General features: G+C 58.5%; 1 protein-coding gene across 2 annotated transcripts in view; it reads right to left on the reverse strand.

Moving 5' to 3' along the window:
- TTC28 (tetratricopeptide repeat domain 28) overlaps positions 1 to 18,733 on the reverse strand; it is a 182,960-nt gene that overhangs the window by 5,131 nt on the left and 159,096 nt on the right. The window contains exons 10-16 of one of the 2 annotated variants that reach the window (XM_030335957.1): positions 12,845 to 13,024; positions 9,947 to 10,667; positions 7,680 to 7,804; positions 5,060 to 5,291; positions 4,412 to 4,488; positions 2,807 to 2,830; positions 1,962 to 2,091 (exon numbers count right to left, since the gene is read on the reverse strand). In XM_030335957.1, the coding sequence (XP_030191817.1) occupies positions 1,962 to 2,091; positions 2,807 to 2,830; positions 4,412 to 4,488; positions 5,060 to 5,291; positions 7,680 to 7,804; positions 9,947 to 10,667; positions 12,845 to 13,024 (1,489 nt within the window). The remainder of the gene's footprint in view (positions 1 to 1,961; positions 2,092 to 2,806; positions 2,831 to 4,411; positions 4,489 to 5,059; positions 5,292 to 7,679; positions 7,805 to 9,946; positions 10,668 to 12,844; positions 13,025 to 18,733) is intronic. The other variant, XM_030335958.1, reaches the window with a different exon arrangement.

Below are 18,733 nucleotides of genomic sequence, written 5' to 3' on the forward strand. Positions count from 1 at the left end.
CCAACAGCCCTGTGATGGGTTGTGATGGCTCCTGCTGGGTGCTGAGGGCTGGAAAGAGGGCACCCAGTGCCTCAGAGCCCTCAAGAGTGAGGGAGTCACTTGTCCAGGTGCCCAGCCTGCAGAGACTTTTCCTCCTCCGGTCCCAGTCCAGGCACACTGGGTCGTCCCTTGAATATCAGTGGATTTGGAAAGTGCCAGGATGTAGGAAATTACCCACAATTCCCAACACCGAGGAGAGCTAACAATCCACTTGGAAATATCCAGTTCACCAGTGAGGAGGGCTGGCTGTCAGACCCACACTGAAGGGAGGAGGTGTGGGCCCTGCATGAGGAAGACAGCTTTTCCTTTATAGAGAAAGGTCTTGGCTCCGTCTTCCCTCACCTGGGTCCTGTGTCACTGCTCCAGGGACAGGCCTGTCCTAGAGGTCAAACGAGATTCCTCCTGAGTGTGGACCTGGCTAACTGCTACTGACTATATTTACTTAGATATTAATTTGCTGTTTATACCAAGAAGACTGTGCTTTAAGTCCACAGAAAGAGTACAAATCATAAAGGATGTCAGAGCATTGACTTATAGAGATTCAGAGTCCCTATGGGGCTTCGGGGGTTCCCCCATTAAAAGCAAACAGAGCCAGGGGCGCCTGGGTGGCTCAGTTGGTTAAGCGTCCGACTCTTGATTTTGGCTCAGGTCATGATCTCACCCTTCGTGAGATCGAGCCCTGCGTCAGGCTCTGTGCTGAGAGCATGGAGCCTGCTTGGGATTCTGTCTCTCCCTCTCTCTCTCAAAATAAATAAACATTAAAAAATAATAATTAAAAAACAAAAAAAGCACATGGAGCCAGCCCTAAGTTGAGGCAGGCCAGGAAAGGTCACCTGCAAAATGGGTTATAAATGAGGCCTTATGCTGAATATCCAGGTTTCACAAGCAGAAGAAAACTGCCTAAGGACTGGCTGCTCTGCCATGTGGGATGGCCTGGTCCCCGTGACAGTGACTTGAAGCTGTGTCATCCTCCGGAACCCCCACTCCGTCAGGTTCAGACAAAGGCCTTCCCGTGGCCTCGTGGCCTCATCTGTCCCTGTGCCTCCTGCACCAGCATGGGTGCCTCACACATATGCTCACCGATGGCTCTTCCCTCTGCCTGGGTCTTTCCCCCTGAAGACATCCACCTGCCTCCCTGCCTCCTACCCCTGCAGCCATCGCTAGGACCCTAATGCTTCTGCCTGTGACCTAAGGTGCTCCCCTTAGGCCAAGTGTCTACCATATCTGCCCACGAGGCTGACAACTCTAGGAGCGCACGGTCCTCTGCTCAGTGCTGCACCCCCAGAGCCTAGCACCTTGCCTCACAGGACCCAGGCGTTCGCAGAGAAGCTGGTGGAGGGAATGGCTCCCGGGCAAATCACACAGGCACTTAAGTGGGACAGGAGAGCAGCCTGCAGCCTCTTGTGGTTTTCGTATCCAGAAACACATCTAGTAAAGGAGCAATGATGTCAAGCTGCCTCAGCCATGTTACAGTGTCACAAAAGGAACAGAAAGCATCTGGGTGCACAAGAATCCTGGCGCGTGCAGTTCTAGGTCCCCAGCACCAAATCTAACAAATCTAACGGAGTTTCAACAGTAGGATAGAGACCGACCCTAAAACCCTTATTTGTGACTTTGTTTTCTTTAGCTTTTAATCATGGCTTGATCCCCAATGGTGCTGAAAGCTAGCGCGTTTATATTAAGATGATGGCTAGAAATGAGAGATGAGACCAAAAGGTGGGTAGGGGAGATGGAACCAGGCTGGAGGGCCATTTAGAAACTGGGCTAAAGTGCTGGAATCTTTGAACCATCTTTACATAACAAAACAGCTAAGAAAACACAAAGACCCCTAAGAATCTACCAGCCTTCCCCAATAGAAACTGGGAGAAACAGGGTTTTAAAAAACAGGAGTGAAGACGTGGGCGAAGGGTGCCCCGTCCTACCTAGAGCCGCCAGGAACTCATGACAGCCCGGGAGCCGCCACAGCTGGACGCTGATGGACACCTGGATGGGGGCCGAGGCGAAGTCCTGCTCCTTCTCGCCCGCCTGCAGCTGAACCAGCACCTGGTGGAGCTGAGGGACAAGAACAGGTGAGCCCCGCGCCTTCCCAGCGCCTCTGTCCCCTCCAGCCCGCCTACGATTTGTCCCCTGTATCACTTCTGCGTCACCTGGTGCTGTCATCCCTAATGACCTCACACGTGCCCAGCACTGGAAGTTCCTTGTATGGCACCTCACGCCTACCGTCTTGGCTCCTCTGGGGAGGCTCAGGGGAGGGGGGGGGTCACAGGTCAGGGCAGACGCACCTCTTCCCTCCGTGCACTGGTGCTGGGGTTCGGGGGCTAGAAGAGGGGTGGGTTGTAGGACTGGCCGGCCCCCTCGTTAGTCTTTATTAGAACCCTCTTGATGATCTCGAGTTACATGGTGAAGGTATGTTCTAGAGCCTTAGCGCTCACAGAAGAACCCACACGACCCATTCGAGTGCCCGTGGCGACTCGGGTCAGGGTCACTTAAAGTCACTTCCGCCCCTGCTGTTCTGGTGGAGCTTGAGAGGTCAAATCAAGAACACAAGAAGGGTGGAGCAGGAAAGGGGGAGCCAGAGCAGAGGAAGAGGGCAGTCGCGCGAGGTGGTGGCCAGCGGCCGGGGTCAGCCCAGCCCGGGGCGCGCGTGGGCAGGTGCACGGGGCTCCCACAGCACGTGCGCCTGAGCTCACAGCGGGCCCGGGGGACGCGGGGGTGGCGGGTGCAGGGGCTCACCTGACAACAGTTGCTACTTAAAGTAGTTACTCACCATTCCAACCATATTTTTAACAGCCTTCGGCCAGCAGATTATAAGAAAAAGAAAGAAAAAGAGAGAGAAAGAAGAGAGTTTAGACTCAAGCACAGGTTGTTATGCAACACGAGCTGCTTACTGCTTTAGGAAGCGCCACACCAGGCCCGCGGCTCTGACCGGGAGGGGAGAGGAGCAAGAGTCAGCAGGGACACACAGGAAAACAAACAGCCACACCAGGCCAGACGCGGTCAGGGGTAGCCAGGCCCTGCCCTTCCTTGCCAGGAGAGGAGCAGGGCAGGCAGGACTCGGGTGGGAGGCGGGGGGAGGGGGTGCACAGGCCATGTATAGGCCACTCTAGAAACGTCCGTGGTTCCAGAGTGACTCAAGAAATATCCACCGTCTGCTGGCCATGGGGGGCAGCCCCGGACATCGTGCCTGGGGCCCAGCGGGATAGGAGGCAGAAAGTCCCTGTGATGCCACCCAAAGCAAGAAATCAAGCAGCTGGGTTTTGGGACTCGGCCTTGCCCTGCAGATGTAATTCTAGAGTTCTCTTTCTTGTAGAGCACAGGCTTCCAGCCCTCCTGGGTTCAGGACGTTCTAGAAGTGCCTTCCTGATTCTCTCCAAAAAGGAGATGTAACACGCTTACTGCAGAGCGAGCAGGAACTAAAGAAGGGGCCATGTCATTGAGCTACGGTGTTCCAGATCTGGGCTGGAAACAACCCCAGGTAGGTGGGGGGCTCCAGGCACTCAGATTTTCAGAGGTTAATCCTAGACAGAACAGCTTTATTTCTGCACAGAAACATTAACATCTAATATGAAAGCTGATAAATAATATATATTGTTTTTTCAAATTATTACACTACAAGATGACCAGAGACAACTGTCCTGTGTAATTCATGGTCGCTATACCATCTGGAAGCCCTCCCACACACAGCGGTCACCCTGGGGTTCACCATGTCACTTCTTCCCCTTGTTCCAGACCCTCACTGGCAGTAGGAAGGTCAGGAGCTCTGAGGCCAAGTTGGGAAGGGCCTACATGATACTGAGAGTTAGACTCTTCCTGATTGCTGAATTAGATCTACGTTCCCTTCAAAGAAAGCCCATTTTTAAAAACCTGCTAACCAATATCTTGCATTAGAGTTGACTTTGTGTTCACGGCTGTGGCTACTTTGTTTCAGGCAGGGTTCGTACTCTGATCTGGACACCTGTAGTGGACCTGGCAGGCTAGCCCTACACCTGCTGGCTGAGGGAATGTGGGTCTAACACTTGTCAGCAGAAAAAGCTGGCGGTCGGGGATGACAAGGTGCAGGAGGCCACTGAATAGTTCAGGAAATGGCCTGAGACTGCAGGGGACAGGGGCCCCTTAGGCATCCTCTGATGCCTTACTGCTCTCGGAACCCAGTGCCCAGAGAGGACAGCACAAGCATCTGCCCCCTGTGCGTGCACATGCCTGGGGGGCCGTTTCACCCCCAGCCCTCGCCTTTTCTTTCTAATCCCAAAGGCTGAAAAAAGCAAAAGACAGTGTTACTTGCAGATTCCTATTTAGGGCCAAATCACCCCGTCTTTCCAGCTTGGCACGGCCCTCAGGCCTGGGCTCAGCTGCCCTAGCTAGCTCAACTCACCCGGCTGATGAGCTGCTCGCCAGTCTCCGAGGCAGTGATGAGCTTGCAGAGGGCTTGGAGGGCAGGGTTGGGCAGACCTAAACCAAGAAGAAGGTGCGTGTTACCCAGAAGAGCCTCTGCACTCACAGCCCTCCCCAGGCTAAGAGCCTGAGACGCTCTGCGTCGGTGGCATTTTCAAAAGCGTGGGACAGCCAGGCATGTGGGTCTATGTCTGACTTGAGAAAGGAGAGAAGGGGCTCAGAGAAAGGCCAGTCCTGCCCCTGCTGCAATCCTCCAGGTGTGTGGTCACGTTCCTGGGATCCCAGCCCTGGCTCAGGCAGCATCACCTCCTCTGAGTGACACACACAAGTCAGCCCTGAGCGCCTACAGCCTGCTTGATGCTGGGGTTTGGCCACACAGCTCTATCAGATCCGAAGCTGCCAATGAAATATTAAGGCAGCTACTGTCCGCCCAGCCTTCCTCCGTGTGACTCCAGGAAGAGGCAGAGCCAGGGCTGTGCCCTGTTGGGGCAGAGAATGCTTTGCTATTTCAGATCTCTTCCACGTGAGAAGAGGTCTGTGTCTGCGACCCTGCCATGTTTTGGGACACTCGCTCCTTTCCAGCTGTGAGAGCCAGCATCCCTATGAATGCAGGGACCGTGAGGCTCACCCAGCAGGGACTGGATCGTGCTGCTGCAATGCTGGAGCCGGTCGCCCGGGTCCGAGGTCGGGAAGAAGACCGCTGCGGGCAGGCCGCTGGCAGGGGGGTCCAGCCGGAAGCCCACGGCGGTGAGGAGGGCCTGCCAGCCGGGGATGCCACCCACTTTGTTCTCCACGCTCTGCTGGGACGTGTACATGGCGTTGCGCTGCCCGTTCTGGATGCGCTGCAGGGACTTCTCCACCTGCAAGGGCGACGGGGAGTGAAGTGCCACTCTGGGCAGGGGCAGGGGCCAGCCCCGGTTTCTCTCCCGGTGGCTCTGGGGACACACAAAGCCTAAGGCGTGAAGCCAGTACGCGGCTGCCTGCTGCCCCCTGGGCACCCAGGCCTGGGGATCCTGACACTGCGGCAGCGGCCCGGCTTCTCGCAGGGGAGGGCACGAAGGGAAAGAAGGTTCCGGTCCACGCCAGCAAGGGCCGGGAGACTCGGAAGAATTCTGGCCCCTCCCGAGCCCACTCTTCTGCTCCCGGCTCTCCCCCACAGACACTCAAGTGACTCATCTAAAACCCGCTCTCAGGCCTGCCTCAAACCGTGTAGTGGTGCCCCATCACTAGGACAAACCTTCAGGCCCCTGAACCCTCTTCGCTGGCCCACACACCTCACACACAGCCAGCGGTCCCCATCGCAGGGCTCTGGCTGGCGGCACCCTTCTTCCCCGTGCCCCTGACTCCCCCTTCGTCCCTCGGCAGTGACCTCTAGAACCTATGCCTCCCCTTCCACCTCAGGTCCCCCTCCCACCTGCCAGGGCCGAAGCCATGCCTGGCACACGCTGGGCTCAGTGTGTCCAGTCACTACTGAGTCCACTCTCCCCGTGAGCACCTCCCACAGCCTCTGGCCTCCCCGCAGGTTTCTCTCCTTAGGGGAAAGCTCCATCCCTCCGGAGATCCCGTGTGCCCCAGGGCACGTGTGCCATCACTGGAGGGGCAGAAGAGCCGTCCAGGATGTCACTTGAGAATTTTCTCACAGTACGACCCTGGGATGCTGGGAACTGACCTCACAGGCAGGACAGGAGTGTTCCTGGGCAGGACAACCAGCTGGCTGGCTGGCACGCCTTGGAGACATGCTGCCCACTGGGGCCCGGGGGGCACCCAGGGTAGTTAGGAGGCAAGGGCTGGTGAACTTGACCCATGGCCCCTGTACTCACCCTGGGAAATGAAACCAAGAAAGAAGAGACAGCCCTTAAATGTGCCTGAGGGGCCGCAGGGCTGAGTGGGGAGCGGAGAGACCTGGCTCTGGCTCCAAGCCTGGTCTGGGAGAAGAAAGCCAAAGGGGTAGAGAGGGCATTTCGGTTCTCTCAGAAAAGCAGCTTGGGGGCCGCAGCAAGGAAGGAGGGGACTCGGGGGGGGGGGGCGGTGACGGGGCCGGAGAAGGTCCTAAGCCGAGCAGCCGAATCACTCTGTGCGGTTTCCAGGCACAGGTCCGAATCAGCCAGGAGGGTCTCCCCAAATTCTCAGAGCAGTGAGCTCAGCTACCCTGGAGCAGGTGGTGTGGGCTGCCTCAAGTCTGGCCCGCGGGCCGCCTGGGGTTTGCAGGTGACCTCCTTCCTACCTGGCCACACACTGATGTCAGGCAGACCCTGAGCTCAGGAAACGTACAGGACCGACCTACCACCAGGATCGCACTGAGCGCCCCCGCCCGGGCCCCGGGCCCATGGGGGCAATAAGCGTGCCCAGCTGAGCGGACGTGCCCACCGGAACCCGGCCCCCAAAGTAAGCTCCCTGCTCAAAGCCCCCAGCCTGCTCCCAGGTCCTGTGTGGATCCCAGGGCCCCACGTCCTCTGTCTCTCGAGCTCGGACAGAGCCACGGCGTGTGCACCTCTGTCCTCTGGGGTGGCAGCGGGCCGCTGTTTGCATCGGGTCTGGAAAGAGCGTGGATGTGGCATGGACTGTCCACCCACGCGGACCCCCCGGGCTGGGGCGGGGCCGGGCTTCCCTGCGCAGAGTTCCATGGAGGCTGACGGTTCTAAATTGTTAGAAGCCGCCTTCCAGGTTACCAAGTGGGAGAGCGGAAGGGATGTCGTGTCACTGCTTCTTGGCCCGATGTATAACTTTTAAATGTGTGGACACTGATGTGGGGCCTCTGTCTATACCCTCGCACCGGCCCCACAGAGGCTGGGATTGGCCAAATGCAGGGTCAGCGCTGGACTCTTCCTCCAACCAAATTTCAGGGAAGGCCCGTGCCGTTTGACTCTAAAATACCACCTCTCAGCCACTAGGACCCTGCTGTGTTCCAGCTACTCACCTGTTCTCTAATCCTCCCAATGACCTTGAAAAATTCGAAGTTTTATCCCCCCTTCCGGATGGGGAAACTGAGGCTCAGTGAGCCAGGAGAGTTGCCCAAGGCCACATGGCCCAGAAGCAGCCGCGACGTGGGCCCCAGGACCTCGGCAAAGACTGCCACAGCCGTGCCCAGGACACGAGTTGTGCCTGCCGCTCGACCAATTGGCTCAACCCGTGGACGTCTGGGGACGGTGCCCCCTCCACCTGCTCATGTCCCCCGGTGCCAGGGAAACGCCACAGCCTCCCCTCCTCTCGAGGGCGTTTGCCCCCGGGAGCCTGGGTGAGGTGCTTACCAGGTGCAGCAGTACTCGCAGGGCGTCCCGTGCGCGCTCCGGGTGCTGGAGGATCTCCGTGAGGGCCTGGCCGATGAGCGACGAGGGGCTGTTGAGCTTAACGTCGCTCCCGATGAGCAGGAACCCTGCGGAGAACCAAGGAGGGCGTCTCTGAGCCCGCCCTCACCTCGGTACCTCACAGCCGCTGGGCCAAGAGGGGCCCGCGCGGCAAAGCGGAAGGACCGACGGCGGGGATGTCTAACTCACCGGGGGACCCTAAGGTGCCTTTCTGTCCCCTCCCTTTTAGGAACGGATACCGTTTCGCTGCTCGGGGAGTGGTGGGCACTCGGGGAAGTGCCTCCGTCCTCCTGCTGCACAGGAAGTGAGGGCAGAAGAGGCCGTGGGGGTCCCTGGGCTGATGGGCCGGGCCCCCGGGGCCCCTTCCCTGGCTTGGCCACCATCCCCAGGAACACCGGAGACACCCCTGTGTCTGTCTGGAACATGTCCGGGGACGGGGCCACCAGCCGCGGGGCAAGAGGCACCCTTCTCTAGCCGTAGGAATGAGCAGGCAGCCGGGGCGGGGGGACCCATGCAGTGCCTGGGGGAGGGACGGAGGGGTCTCCTCAAGCCACCAAGCAAGCTGAGGACCAAGCTGCCCCCAGATAATGGAGAAAAGGGGATTTCCAAGGGCACGAAGGAGGCAGGGCTGTTTTTAAGGTGAGCAGGGCAGCACCATTCAGACACCGCTGTCCCCAGCACTGAGCGGTGACTTGTGTGTTGTCCATCGCTAAAACAAGAGTCAGGGCTCTGGGAGTGACCAAAGGCAAGTCACATCCATAAACACGTTGGGAAGATCGGGGAAGGGATCCCCCAGAGAGGCGCAGGGTCCCGTCAGGAAGAGGCGCCAAGCACGGGGGCCCAAGCCCCTCTGACTGTGGGGAGCACACAAAAGCAGACGTCAGTGCCGCCGGCCGTCATGGGGCTGCCGCCATCGGCCCTGCTTGCCGCATCTCCCGGTGGGGAAGCAGTTGAACAACACAGCCCGGCCCCAGGCCCTCCCCTCGAGGAACAGCCGCTGCCAGGAGGCCTCTCTTCAGCTGCATGAGGAAATGGTAGATTCTGTCCTGTTCTTTCCAAACGCCTTTTAGGAAAATGCTACGGCTGTGCCGCTGCGTGAAGCAAGCAAATGTTTCCATTTCTGAACAACACGGCTCGGTGGCCGGGCACCACCGCTGGCCCTCGCCGCTGCCGGGGTGCGGGCCCCCGGGTCCGCCTCGGGCCTCCCCTCCTTTGCAAGATGGCGCCACCCCTAGCGGCAGACGCAAACCCGACTTATTTGGAGAGGAAGGGTGAGGCGAGAGCCATCTTGTTCCCGGTTTTTAAACGTATAAGTGGATTAAAACGAAATATAAATGTTTGAAAGGGGTGTGTTTGGCATTTCTATTTCTCGAGACTAAGACACTGTGTTTACGGGTCGGTCCCATTGCTACGGCACTGATGGGAACTTGGCCTTTGCCCTGGAGCGTCCTGGGAGGTGCAGGGGCCGCCCCTGAGAGACAGCCACAGGCTGACACATCGTGGGGTGCGTCAGCAACATGGCCCTTGCTGGGTGAGGATGGGGGGCGTGGCGGACTCTTCGTGCTGGCAGTCTGTCGGGGAGGGCTTCCCGCACGGGAGGGTCTCCAGGTCAGCCCCTGTCCCACCTGTGACCAGACGTCACAGACGACACTGTCCCCTCACTCCCAGACCTCCGAGCCCATGGCAGGCCCGCCCGGAGCACGTGCTGTCGTAGCACACGTGGCACAGACACTGAACCCGCCCCCCCAGATGGTCCACACACGGACGAGTTCTCACCCTTTTGTGACCAGTGAGGGCGCTGAGCTCCAGGAAGGGTGAGGCTCCGGTCACAGAGCCCAGGCGTGGGGCTAGGTCAAGCCCAGGTCTCCCGATGACCAAACCCAGGGTCCTTCTACCACACGGCTCTTTCCTACAGTCCCTCAAGGGACTTCACGCGAAGGTGTCATAAAATGGGTCGTCCAGCATACGCGTACGTGTCAGGAAAGGTCGACCCTCACGCTCCAATGGCAAACTATTCTGCGGCTCCCTCGTCAAAAAGACCACTTTAACACCGTGGGGGTAAACGACTGACTTGGCAGAAGGCCAGAGTCTCCGCAAACACCGCCCTCTCCCTGCGCCTCCTCGGGGCCCCGCGCTGCCCTCCTCACCCCCAGCCGGGGGCTGGCCGTGAGGACTGAGCCCCGGGGTCCGCCAGCGGCCCGTGCTCCTACCTGCCCAGTTGGATGGGTGCGAGAAGGCCTTGCTGCTCTGCACCGCCTTCATGGCCTCCCCCAGGGCAGCGCTGGCTTTCAGGCCGTTCAGCAGGGATGAGTAGAGGGCATGGAGAAACATCTTGGAAGCGGCCACAGGCACGGGCCACAGGGACACGAGGACACACTGCGCGCCGGCAGCCAGGAAGGCCCGCGTCAGCGCGACGACCCCGTCCGCCGTGACCTTGCTGTGGGACTCCTGAGAGGAGCCGAGGACCACCAGCTTCACGGGAAGCCGCAGGTCCAGGACGTCGGCGGCCGTGAGCAGCAGCTCCTGCAGGGGCGGACAGTCCGAGATGCTGTCCCCGTCGCTGGCGTCGTCCTGCACCCGCAGGGACTCGGGGATCGTGTAGGGGTGGCCGAAGGAGCTCTTGCCGCCAGCCGGGTTGCCGTCAGCGCCGGGGGTGAGGACCAAGGCCGACAGTTTCCAAGAGATGTGGGTGGCGAAGTGGACGCACTCGGCCTGGGTCAGGGCGCTCATGACCCTCTCCTTGGTGGCCACGCTGCCCACCAGGGGCTGGCAGCCCAGCAGCTCTGACACCATGTAGGCTTCCTCCTCGGCCGACGGCATCGGCCCCCACAGCCACCTGTCCATCACCGCCGGCGGGAGCTTCGGGTTACCGACCACGGCCGCCATGGACGTGGAGCTGGAGGACGTGGGCGGGTTCTTCCTCAGGTGAGACTAGGGAGGGAAGACAGACCAGCGGGCCACCCGTCAGACGGTGGCCTGCTGCCCCGGTGGCGGCAGCCGGCTCGGCCACAGGCTTCCGGGCAGTGCAGGGCTGGGCCCAGCTCGGCTGCACCTGTTCCCCCACTGACCTCGTTCGCTCAAACGTTCCACACCTTTTAGACCCGGGTGCTCGTCTCACGGAGAATCACACAGTGATTCTCCATGTGACAAGCTCTTGACAGTTGGGACCGGATGGGAGAAAGGGCCTCTCCCGTTTGTGAAGCCCTGGGGGGCAGGGGCAGGAGGTGAGGGCATGCGGTGCCCGCCTGCCCCACGCGTCTCACTCCCGCAGACCTCCCTGCGGGCCCTGAAATAAGGGGGACACTCATTCCCCAGGAGTCAGGGCTCTGGGAGTGACCAAAGGCAAGTCAGTCTCGGCGGAGCCAGGGCTAACTTAACACACTCTGTACTGGAGAGATCACGGCTGGCCTCTGCTCCCTGTGCTGCAAAATAGAAACATCACTGAATTATAAAATCGCACAGGGGCGTCTGGGTGGCTCGGTCAGTTGGGCGTCTGACTTCGGCTCAGGTCATGATCTCACTGTCTGTGAGTTCGAGCCCCACGTTGGGATCTGTGCTGACAGCTCAGAGCCTGGAGCCTGTTTTGGATTCTGTCTCCCTCTCTCTCTGCCCCTCCCCTGTTCATGCTCTGTCTCTCTCTGTCTCAAAAATAAATAAACATTAAAAAAATTAAAAAAATAAAATAAAATCGCACAAAGTCCAGCGAAGTTCTGGTTGCCCCCCAGAGGTGCCTTTTGATGCTGTGGGGGAAACATCAAGTATCAAGTTATTTCAGAATAACTTGCTGGTGGCTCCACTAGGTGGATACCTCGGACTCGGCAGGAGAAGCGCCTGCCGGGCGTCGGGCAGGAGACGGGCCTCTCCCTCTTCCTGGCTACGGTGGCAAACAGCCAGCTCACTGTTGTCATCAGCACGAAGCTCTCTCAACACGGGCCGCCTCTGCCCCTCAGGGTGCCTCTGGCAGCAGGTGCAGCGAGAGGCCCTCCATGCGGGACAGTGTCCAACGGGGCCAGCTCCCTTCGCATCTGGGGTTCAGAGTCGGCCACGGCCACACAAAATACTCAGAGGAAATAATTTCTTTCACTTCGAACTAATTCTGTTCCATGAGAAGGTTACAATCCAGCCACCGAAAACGGTCGAACAACTAAGGTGTCCCAAGCCCCGCGAGGCAGAAGCTGACCTGGTTTGAACCATGTCAATGACCAAGGTCAACAGGGGCGAAGGCAGATCCCAAGGGGGCTTGTCCACACCCAGGGCGTGGGGTTTGGGTTCCTAAACGAGCCACTTTCTCCCACTAGGAGGGGCCCCATCTGAGCCGGCTCTGTGGGGCTCCGAGAGCGCCAGCACTTGAGGCCATTTTCAAGTTTGAACACTGGGCAGGGCAGCTGGGCCGCCAGAGTGCGTGCCTGGCGGGTCGGGGGCCGTGAGGGTCTGCGGGTTTGGAGAAGGGGAAGAGGATCGGGGTTGGCTGGAAGGCTCTCCAATCAGGCGGGCGGGCCGAGGGTGGCTGTGGGGTGAGACCCATGACTCTGTGGATGGCCTACTGTCGCCCTCTTGATTTTTGTGGACATCGCTTCTCACACTGACTCTTGTGCGGAATGAGACCCAAATCCCTGTCTGTCCCCTGAAAGCCACCTCGTTTGTACTCAGTTCTTTCATTGGCCTGTGAGACCCATTTCTACTTGACGGTAATCTCATGTGTCCGCCAGCCCTGTCTGCGGCCCCTCCGCCGTGGGCAGACTCAGCGCCCGGTCAGCATGAGGTCGGGGGCGCCGGGGGAAACCACGTTCCTCAGATACTCAGCCTGGCCTCGGGCCTGACCCGGTGCCTCCGAGTAGCTCCCAACCTTGATGTCACGGCAAAGACATCTGGAGAGAAACAACACACATCATGGCTTCCTGGGACAGCAAAGGACGGTCAGGGGTCAGGAGGGCTGCCCCCCGACCTCCGGACGGATCTACTCCCAGGGCAACCTACTGGGCTGCAAACAACAACATTAACATTGCGAAGGTATCACACCCTAACCCCCAGGAGCCCAGGCTGGCCAGGAAGACCGTCCTCCGGGCGCCCACCCCACCGCGAGGCACCGTGGCGGGCGCGAGGCTTACCTTGGCCTGTGGGCTGAGGGAGCGGATGGATGGCACGGCGATGAGGGCGAAGCGCTCGTACAGGTACTCGTTGGAGGAGCTTCCCTTCAGGAGGGCGAAGGGGATGAGGTAGAGCTCCCCCTCCAGGACCAAGACCAGCTGCCGGTGCCGGCCCACGGGGCCGCTGGAGTGCATCAGGCCCTGTCGGGAAGCGTGGACACCTGAGCCGGGGCCCGGCAGGTGGGGACCTGCCTGCACCGGGCGTTGCCGAGCCACGTACACGGATGCACCCAGGAAGCACCGGGCAGGCCCAAAGCGTCCATGTGGGGAGTGTGGGTGGTGGCTTGGGGCGCTGCCCACGGGAGCACCACCCCATGGGGGCTTCTGTCTGCCTCACGGGCCCCACCCAAGGGGGAGGTTGGGAGCCAGTCCTGTGTTTTATTTTATTTTTAGAGAGTGTATGCGAGTGGGGGAAGGGCAGAGCGGGGAGAGAGAGAATCTCAAATGGAACGCAGAGCCCGATGCGGGGCTCAATCCCATGACCCTGGGATCACGACCTGAGCCGAAATTAAGAGGCAGACACTCAACTGACTGAGCCACCCAGGCGCCCCAGGGGGCCGGTCTTTTTAAGTCGGCAGGGCAGGGTGAGAGACCAGGTCACCAGTCAAGGAGGGGGGTGTCCCACGAAGACCAGCACTGGCCCCAGTAGGTCTATGGGAGGCAGGGAATTGTTCCAGAAAGAGCCCTGTGAGTCATTTACCACCGAGGGCCAAGCCAGAGGATGCCACGTTGGTCCGGAAACCCTAAGAGCAGTGTAGGTGTGATTCCTCTGTGACACCGTTACTGGGCCCAGGCTGAGTGTGAACAGAGACGAAGCCAAGGCCACTGCCACACAAGGGGACGCCACCCGGAGCCTACCCGGGGAGAAGACTGAGCGAGAGCACGGGGCGTCCGGCTGCCGGCTGGCCCTGGCCCTGACTCTGGGGACAGTCACAGCCAGACGCCCGTCACCCCCACCCCCGCTGGCCTGTGCTCCACAGGAGTGAATGTGCGCGCCTAATCCGTCTGACGTGCTGCTGTGGGCGCTCGACCGAGGCTGCAGAAGGCACTCAGCTAACCCAAAGTGACATGTGCCCGGCGGGACATTCAGTCCGTATAAACCCCCTGTGGCTCTTTCACTTTTTAAAAATTCTAGATGCATCGAAAGAAAGCAGAGATAAAAACTATTAGGCCAATTTGCTTGCTGTTCACTTTAAGAGCTATTTCCCAAGAAGGGGTAAAGGAATCACTGTACAACCGAGGGAGGAGGAAGTGGGCTGTGTCACACTGTGTGATGAATTTCTGGGTGGGCCCAGGGAGGCGAGGAGGGCCAGGTGCCTGCGGGCTTGGGAGTCCCCTGGGCCTGGTGGGAGTCCCCACCCACTGTGGCCACTCTGAGGGCCCCCCCCCCCTCCGGCCCTGCAGGTGGAGGTGGCCCCGGGAAGCTGCCCTGGATGGCAGTGCCCGACCTTGCTGATGGGTCAGCAGCCTTACCAAAGACAACCACTCACTGCTCAGTGGGGGCCTCCCTGCCCGACATGTGGGCAATGTGGGGGCTTGGGCCACTGCCATGTGCAAAACCGGGCCCACTCTCGGCTGGTCCAGGGTCACCAGGCATTTGGTGGATGAGATACAGGCCCCACCCTCAGAGGCCCTCTTGGGACTCCAGCTGCCAGGGGCCCAAGCCCCCGATAAGTCTGTGCTGGCTGTCACCCCATAGGTCCCGGGCTTCCCCAGGACCCACACCACTCCCGGACAAGCCCTCAGTCACGACAGCACACACACACGGGGATCAGAATGAAAGAGGGGTCCTGGGCCAGTGAGAGCTGTAATGCCGAGGCTGGAGGCCATTCAGAGAGGCATCACTGGAAGGGTCTTTGTATGGACTCTGTGAACTCTGCCTGCAAGACCTTATCGGGGGTCCCAGCCTAAACGTGGGTGATATCATGTCCCCGAAGGCAGCATGGGTGTCTTCTCTGACAATAAATTCTGATCTCTATGAGGGGCAGTCAGCGTCATGTGGCCCTGCTATTGGGAGTCACTCTCCCTCACCAGGTGGCAGCTTCTCCATCAGCCAGGAAGACTGTGGACCGGGGGGAAGCCAGAGAAGTTAGGAGTCCGGGCCTGCTCGCAAGCTTACAACGGTGTACTCAGAAAATGTACATAAGAATCCCTTACTGAACGAGGTGGTATTAACACAGAAGCCTAAAATGTCAGCCCCAGAGGGTGGCGGTACCCACCCAGGACATGACGACGGCCCTGCCAGGAGGCCGCCCTGGCTTGTGAGGGCTGGGGAGGGCCTGGCCCGGGCAGAGGAGGCCAGTGAGGTCAGCAGAGAACAAGGCTGGGGAGAGACGTGGAAGGCAGGCTGGGGAGGGCCCCGCCCGAGGTCAGACAGGAAAGCACGGCTCATGTCGGCTATAAGCACCTGCCATACGTTCTCTGCTGAGGAGCCTCCGATGAATGTGCAGAGGTAGGCCTGTGTCACAGGGGATGGGGCTGTGCATGCTAATGCAGATGAGGAGACAGCACGGAGAGAACGGGAGAGAAGACTTGCCGGGACTTGGTGAAGAGTGACCTCGGTCGTGAGGAGAGGGAAGTCTCTGGAATTCTAGCCTGGAGATGGGGACAGTTTTCTCTGAGTGGACTGCGTCTGGGTCTGATACAGAGGTCTGGGTTCTCCTGGAATGGTGCCTCATGGCTGGTACTGAGCTGCACATGCGCACAGTCCTGGGTGGGGGCCCTGAATGGGACCCCTGTCCAGACAGTGTGGAAAGAGGCAGGCGACAGCAGCACCGGCTTGTGGGCAGACGGGCCCCACAGCAGACTGACAGCTCCAGTTAAAAGATACGGGGAACGGACTGAACATGTTGGAAAAGATGCCCTGGAAACTGTCTTCTGAATTTTCTGCCTCCAAGGATACACGTGCACTGCCTTTTTACCAAAAGATTAGCTATAATCCAATGTGAACTTGAAAATGGAAAATAAAGTGATGTCTCTATCCAAATTACATATCATCTATTAGACGGAAAAAGGAAAGACAATTCAAAGAAAGGCTCCTCTGTGCCTCCAAATGTCAGTCTAGAAAGGGTATTTGCTGGCTTCTTAAGAGTCCTGGGCTTGTAAGATAACGGGCTCAGCACCAGCCCCACACCAGCAACTAATACATTCCAACAAATTCCAGCAAAGACTCAGACTTTCTGACTTCTGAAGTGTCTAGAAATGGATCTTTTGAAATAGCATAAGATCAGAAGGCCAGGGGTGCTAAAACCTGTCTACTCCCCCAGTGACCTTGCCCATCCCAGTGTGTGCCAGGCCCAGGATGGAAAAGGGAGAGACCGAGTGCCCCAAAAGGCAGGCCTGGCAATGAGTGGACTCAGGCTAAGCTCAGTCTTTGCACGGGGGGTGGGCTATTCCTTTAGACAGGGCAGGCAGCGGGCACCCTGGAGGTGGGTGTGGGCGGCTGTTAGACTCTCAGCTCCTGGCACCTTGTCAACACCTGCCCTGTGACTGGGTTCCTGCAACCAGGTCTCCTGTGGAGGAAGCTCACTGCCGAGCTTTCTCAGGGGAAGGCACGGAGGGCCAATGCCAAGGGAAGGCCTAGGTCAGCGGTAGGTGCAGGGACGTGCAGCGGAGCCCAGGACGTGTCTGTCTGGGACCCTGCAGTCTTTGGCCTGGCGATAACCTTCCCACAGCCCTTTCCACATGAAAACCAGGTCCCGGGGACCCTGTGCACTCAGCAGGCCCCCTGCCCCTGCCTGGACTCTCACTGCATACCCTTGCCAACTGGAAGCCGACTGTCTGCCCGCCTGCCCCCACGCAGAGATGGCCTTTGCTTGCCGGCAGCTCAAGACGTGCTCCAGCCTGGCCAAACCAGCGGTTTGCTACCCAGTGGGCTGAACCACACCTTCCCTGGTGTCCACCTTTTCTTGGGTAAACTCCATGATGCCTGTGTCCTGGCTTCTGGCTTAAGAGCTATGTGCCACACACAGGTCACCAGGGTTCGGAGGATCCGCCTGCACCCTCCATGTACAGGGAGCTTCGTTGTCACTAGAGGACACAGGAAGCCCCTCAGAGTGCCACAGCATCACAGGCCAGAGGAATAAACACCCCTGATCCTGGGTCCGTGAGTTTTCGGGCAGATTCGATTTGGGATAAAATGGACTTTACTGTCTACAAGGATTCCAGAAGCAAGAACTGCTTGGAATCTGGCCACTACAGAGCTGTGTTACAGGCTTGGGATTTTCTTCCTGACTCGTATATTTGCTCAAGTGAATTGATCAGACCTTTCTAAGGTAGGGAAACCTCTTCCGTGATGTTTCTGGGAGATCCCGGCATCAGGGAAGGCTGCACACGGTCTCAGCAAATATCACAAACCTGTTGGAAGTAACGCTCAGACCATGACTAAAATCTATAGACTGTACACACTGCAATCCAACAAGAAAAGCAGGAGTACGGGTCAACCCCTTCGATTATGTTCTTTGGCCAGACAACAAACCACTGGTTTGCCTGAAGAACCAAATAAAGGGAGGGGTTCGGAATTTAGGTCCTGGGGAAAAGTGACCATCCTCCAGCCAGAGCCGGAAGGGTCTGCCGGCCAGGAGCGTTCAGCTCCAGCTAAATCAGCCAGAGGGGTTGCGTAAGCCGCAGGGGCCTTGGACAAAATTGGCCTTCTCTTTCTCGACAGACCTGGTAACAATGAGCCCTCGTGCCCTCAGGGGCAGGAACCTGCCAGGAGAGGCTGAGACAGCCGCTGTGGAACATGAGCCAGAACCCAGCATTGGCCCAGGTGGGAACAGCACTCACCTCATGGGAGCCTGCTCTCCCCGCCGGTTTTGGTGCCCCAGAAACCGAATGGAGCTAGCTTATTGCCTCCATTTTTCCTTCTCCTAATCAGTTGTAGAAATGTTTGCTGTCCTCGTTTGAATATTACTGCAGATGTCTCACTCAGAAATCCATTAGACAGGCTGGTGGTGGGGCGGCCAGCCCTGAGCATGCCAGTCTCAAGGACCTCATCTTCCACTCCGCAGTCTGGAGTGTAGGTCTGATTGTTTCTAGGGACAAATACTCCCTGGCCATCTCCAAACCCTCAATCTATGTACAAAACAGGCACCCAGGTGGTTGTCTCCTGGGGCATTGCTCTGGGGTAAACTGGTTTATCAGGCTAACTGGATTTTGCAAGAGTCCTCTCCCCCAGAGCAATAATTCAAGGTACAAGCCAGGCAGAGCTGAGCTGCACACCACCAATCCCTTGCCCCCACCGCACCTTGCAGGCATTGATGAGAGGTCTCATGCTTCCCAGAGACCCAGTGCTCAGGAAGGCAGTTTCCCAACCTAACAGACCTGAACTGCAAGTTTTTTTTTTTTTTTTAATTTTTTTTTTTCAACGTTTATTTATTTTTGGGACAGAGAGAGACAGAGCATGAACGGGGGAGGGGCAGAGAGAGAGGGAGACACAGAATCGGAAACAGGCTCCAGGCTCTGAGCCATCAGCCCAGAGCCTGACGCGGGGCTCGAACTCACAGACCGCGAGATCGTGACCTGGCTGAAGTCGGACGCTTAACCGACTGCGCCACCCAGGCGCCCCATGAACTGCAAGTTTTAAGCACGTTTCTGGGGATCCTGAAACAGGTAAGCCCACGTCACCAGGCGGGCCAGGAATACTTTTCCCTCTTATCCTGGCCATTCACTCTTTCAGTCTGTCCTACAACCTTGGTTTTATGTCTGTAAATATAGGAAACGGGGAATTTCGGTAAATGGAAGTAATGATAAGGATGACAGGGGACTATAACTAGAAGGAGTCCAAACTCCAGTGATCCTGAAAGGGCCCCAAATCTGGACCTGTGGACAATGATTCGAGCAAATCCTGGG

This window comes from Lynx canadensis, chromosome D3 (assembly GCF_007474595.2).
Source record: "Lynx canadensis isolate LIC74 chromosome D3, mLynCan4.pri.v2, whole genome shotgun sequence".
Taxonomy (NCBI): domain Eukaryota; kingdom Metazoa; phylum Chordata; class Mammalia; order Carnivora; family Felidae; genus Lynx; species Lynx canadensis.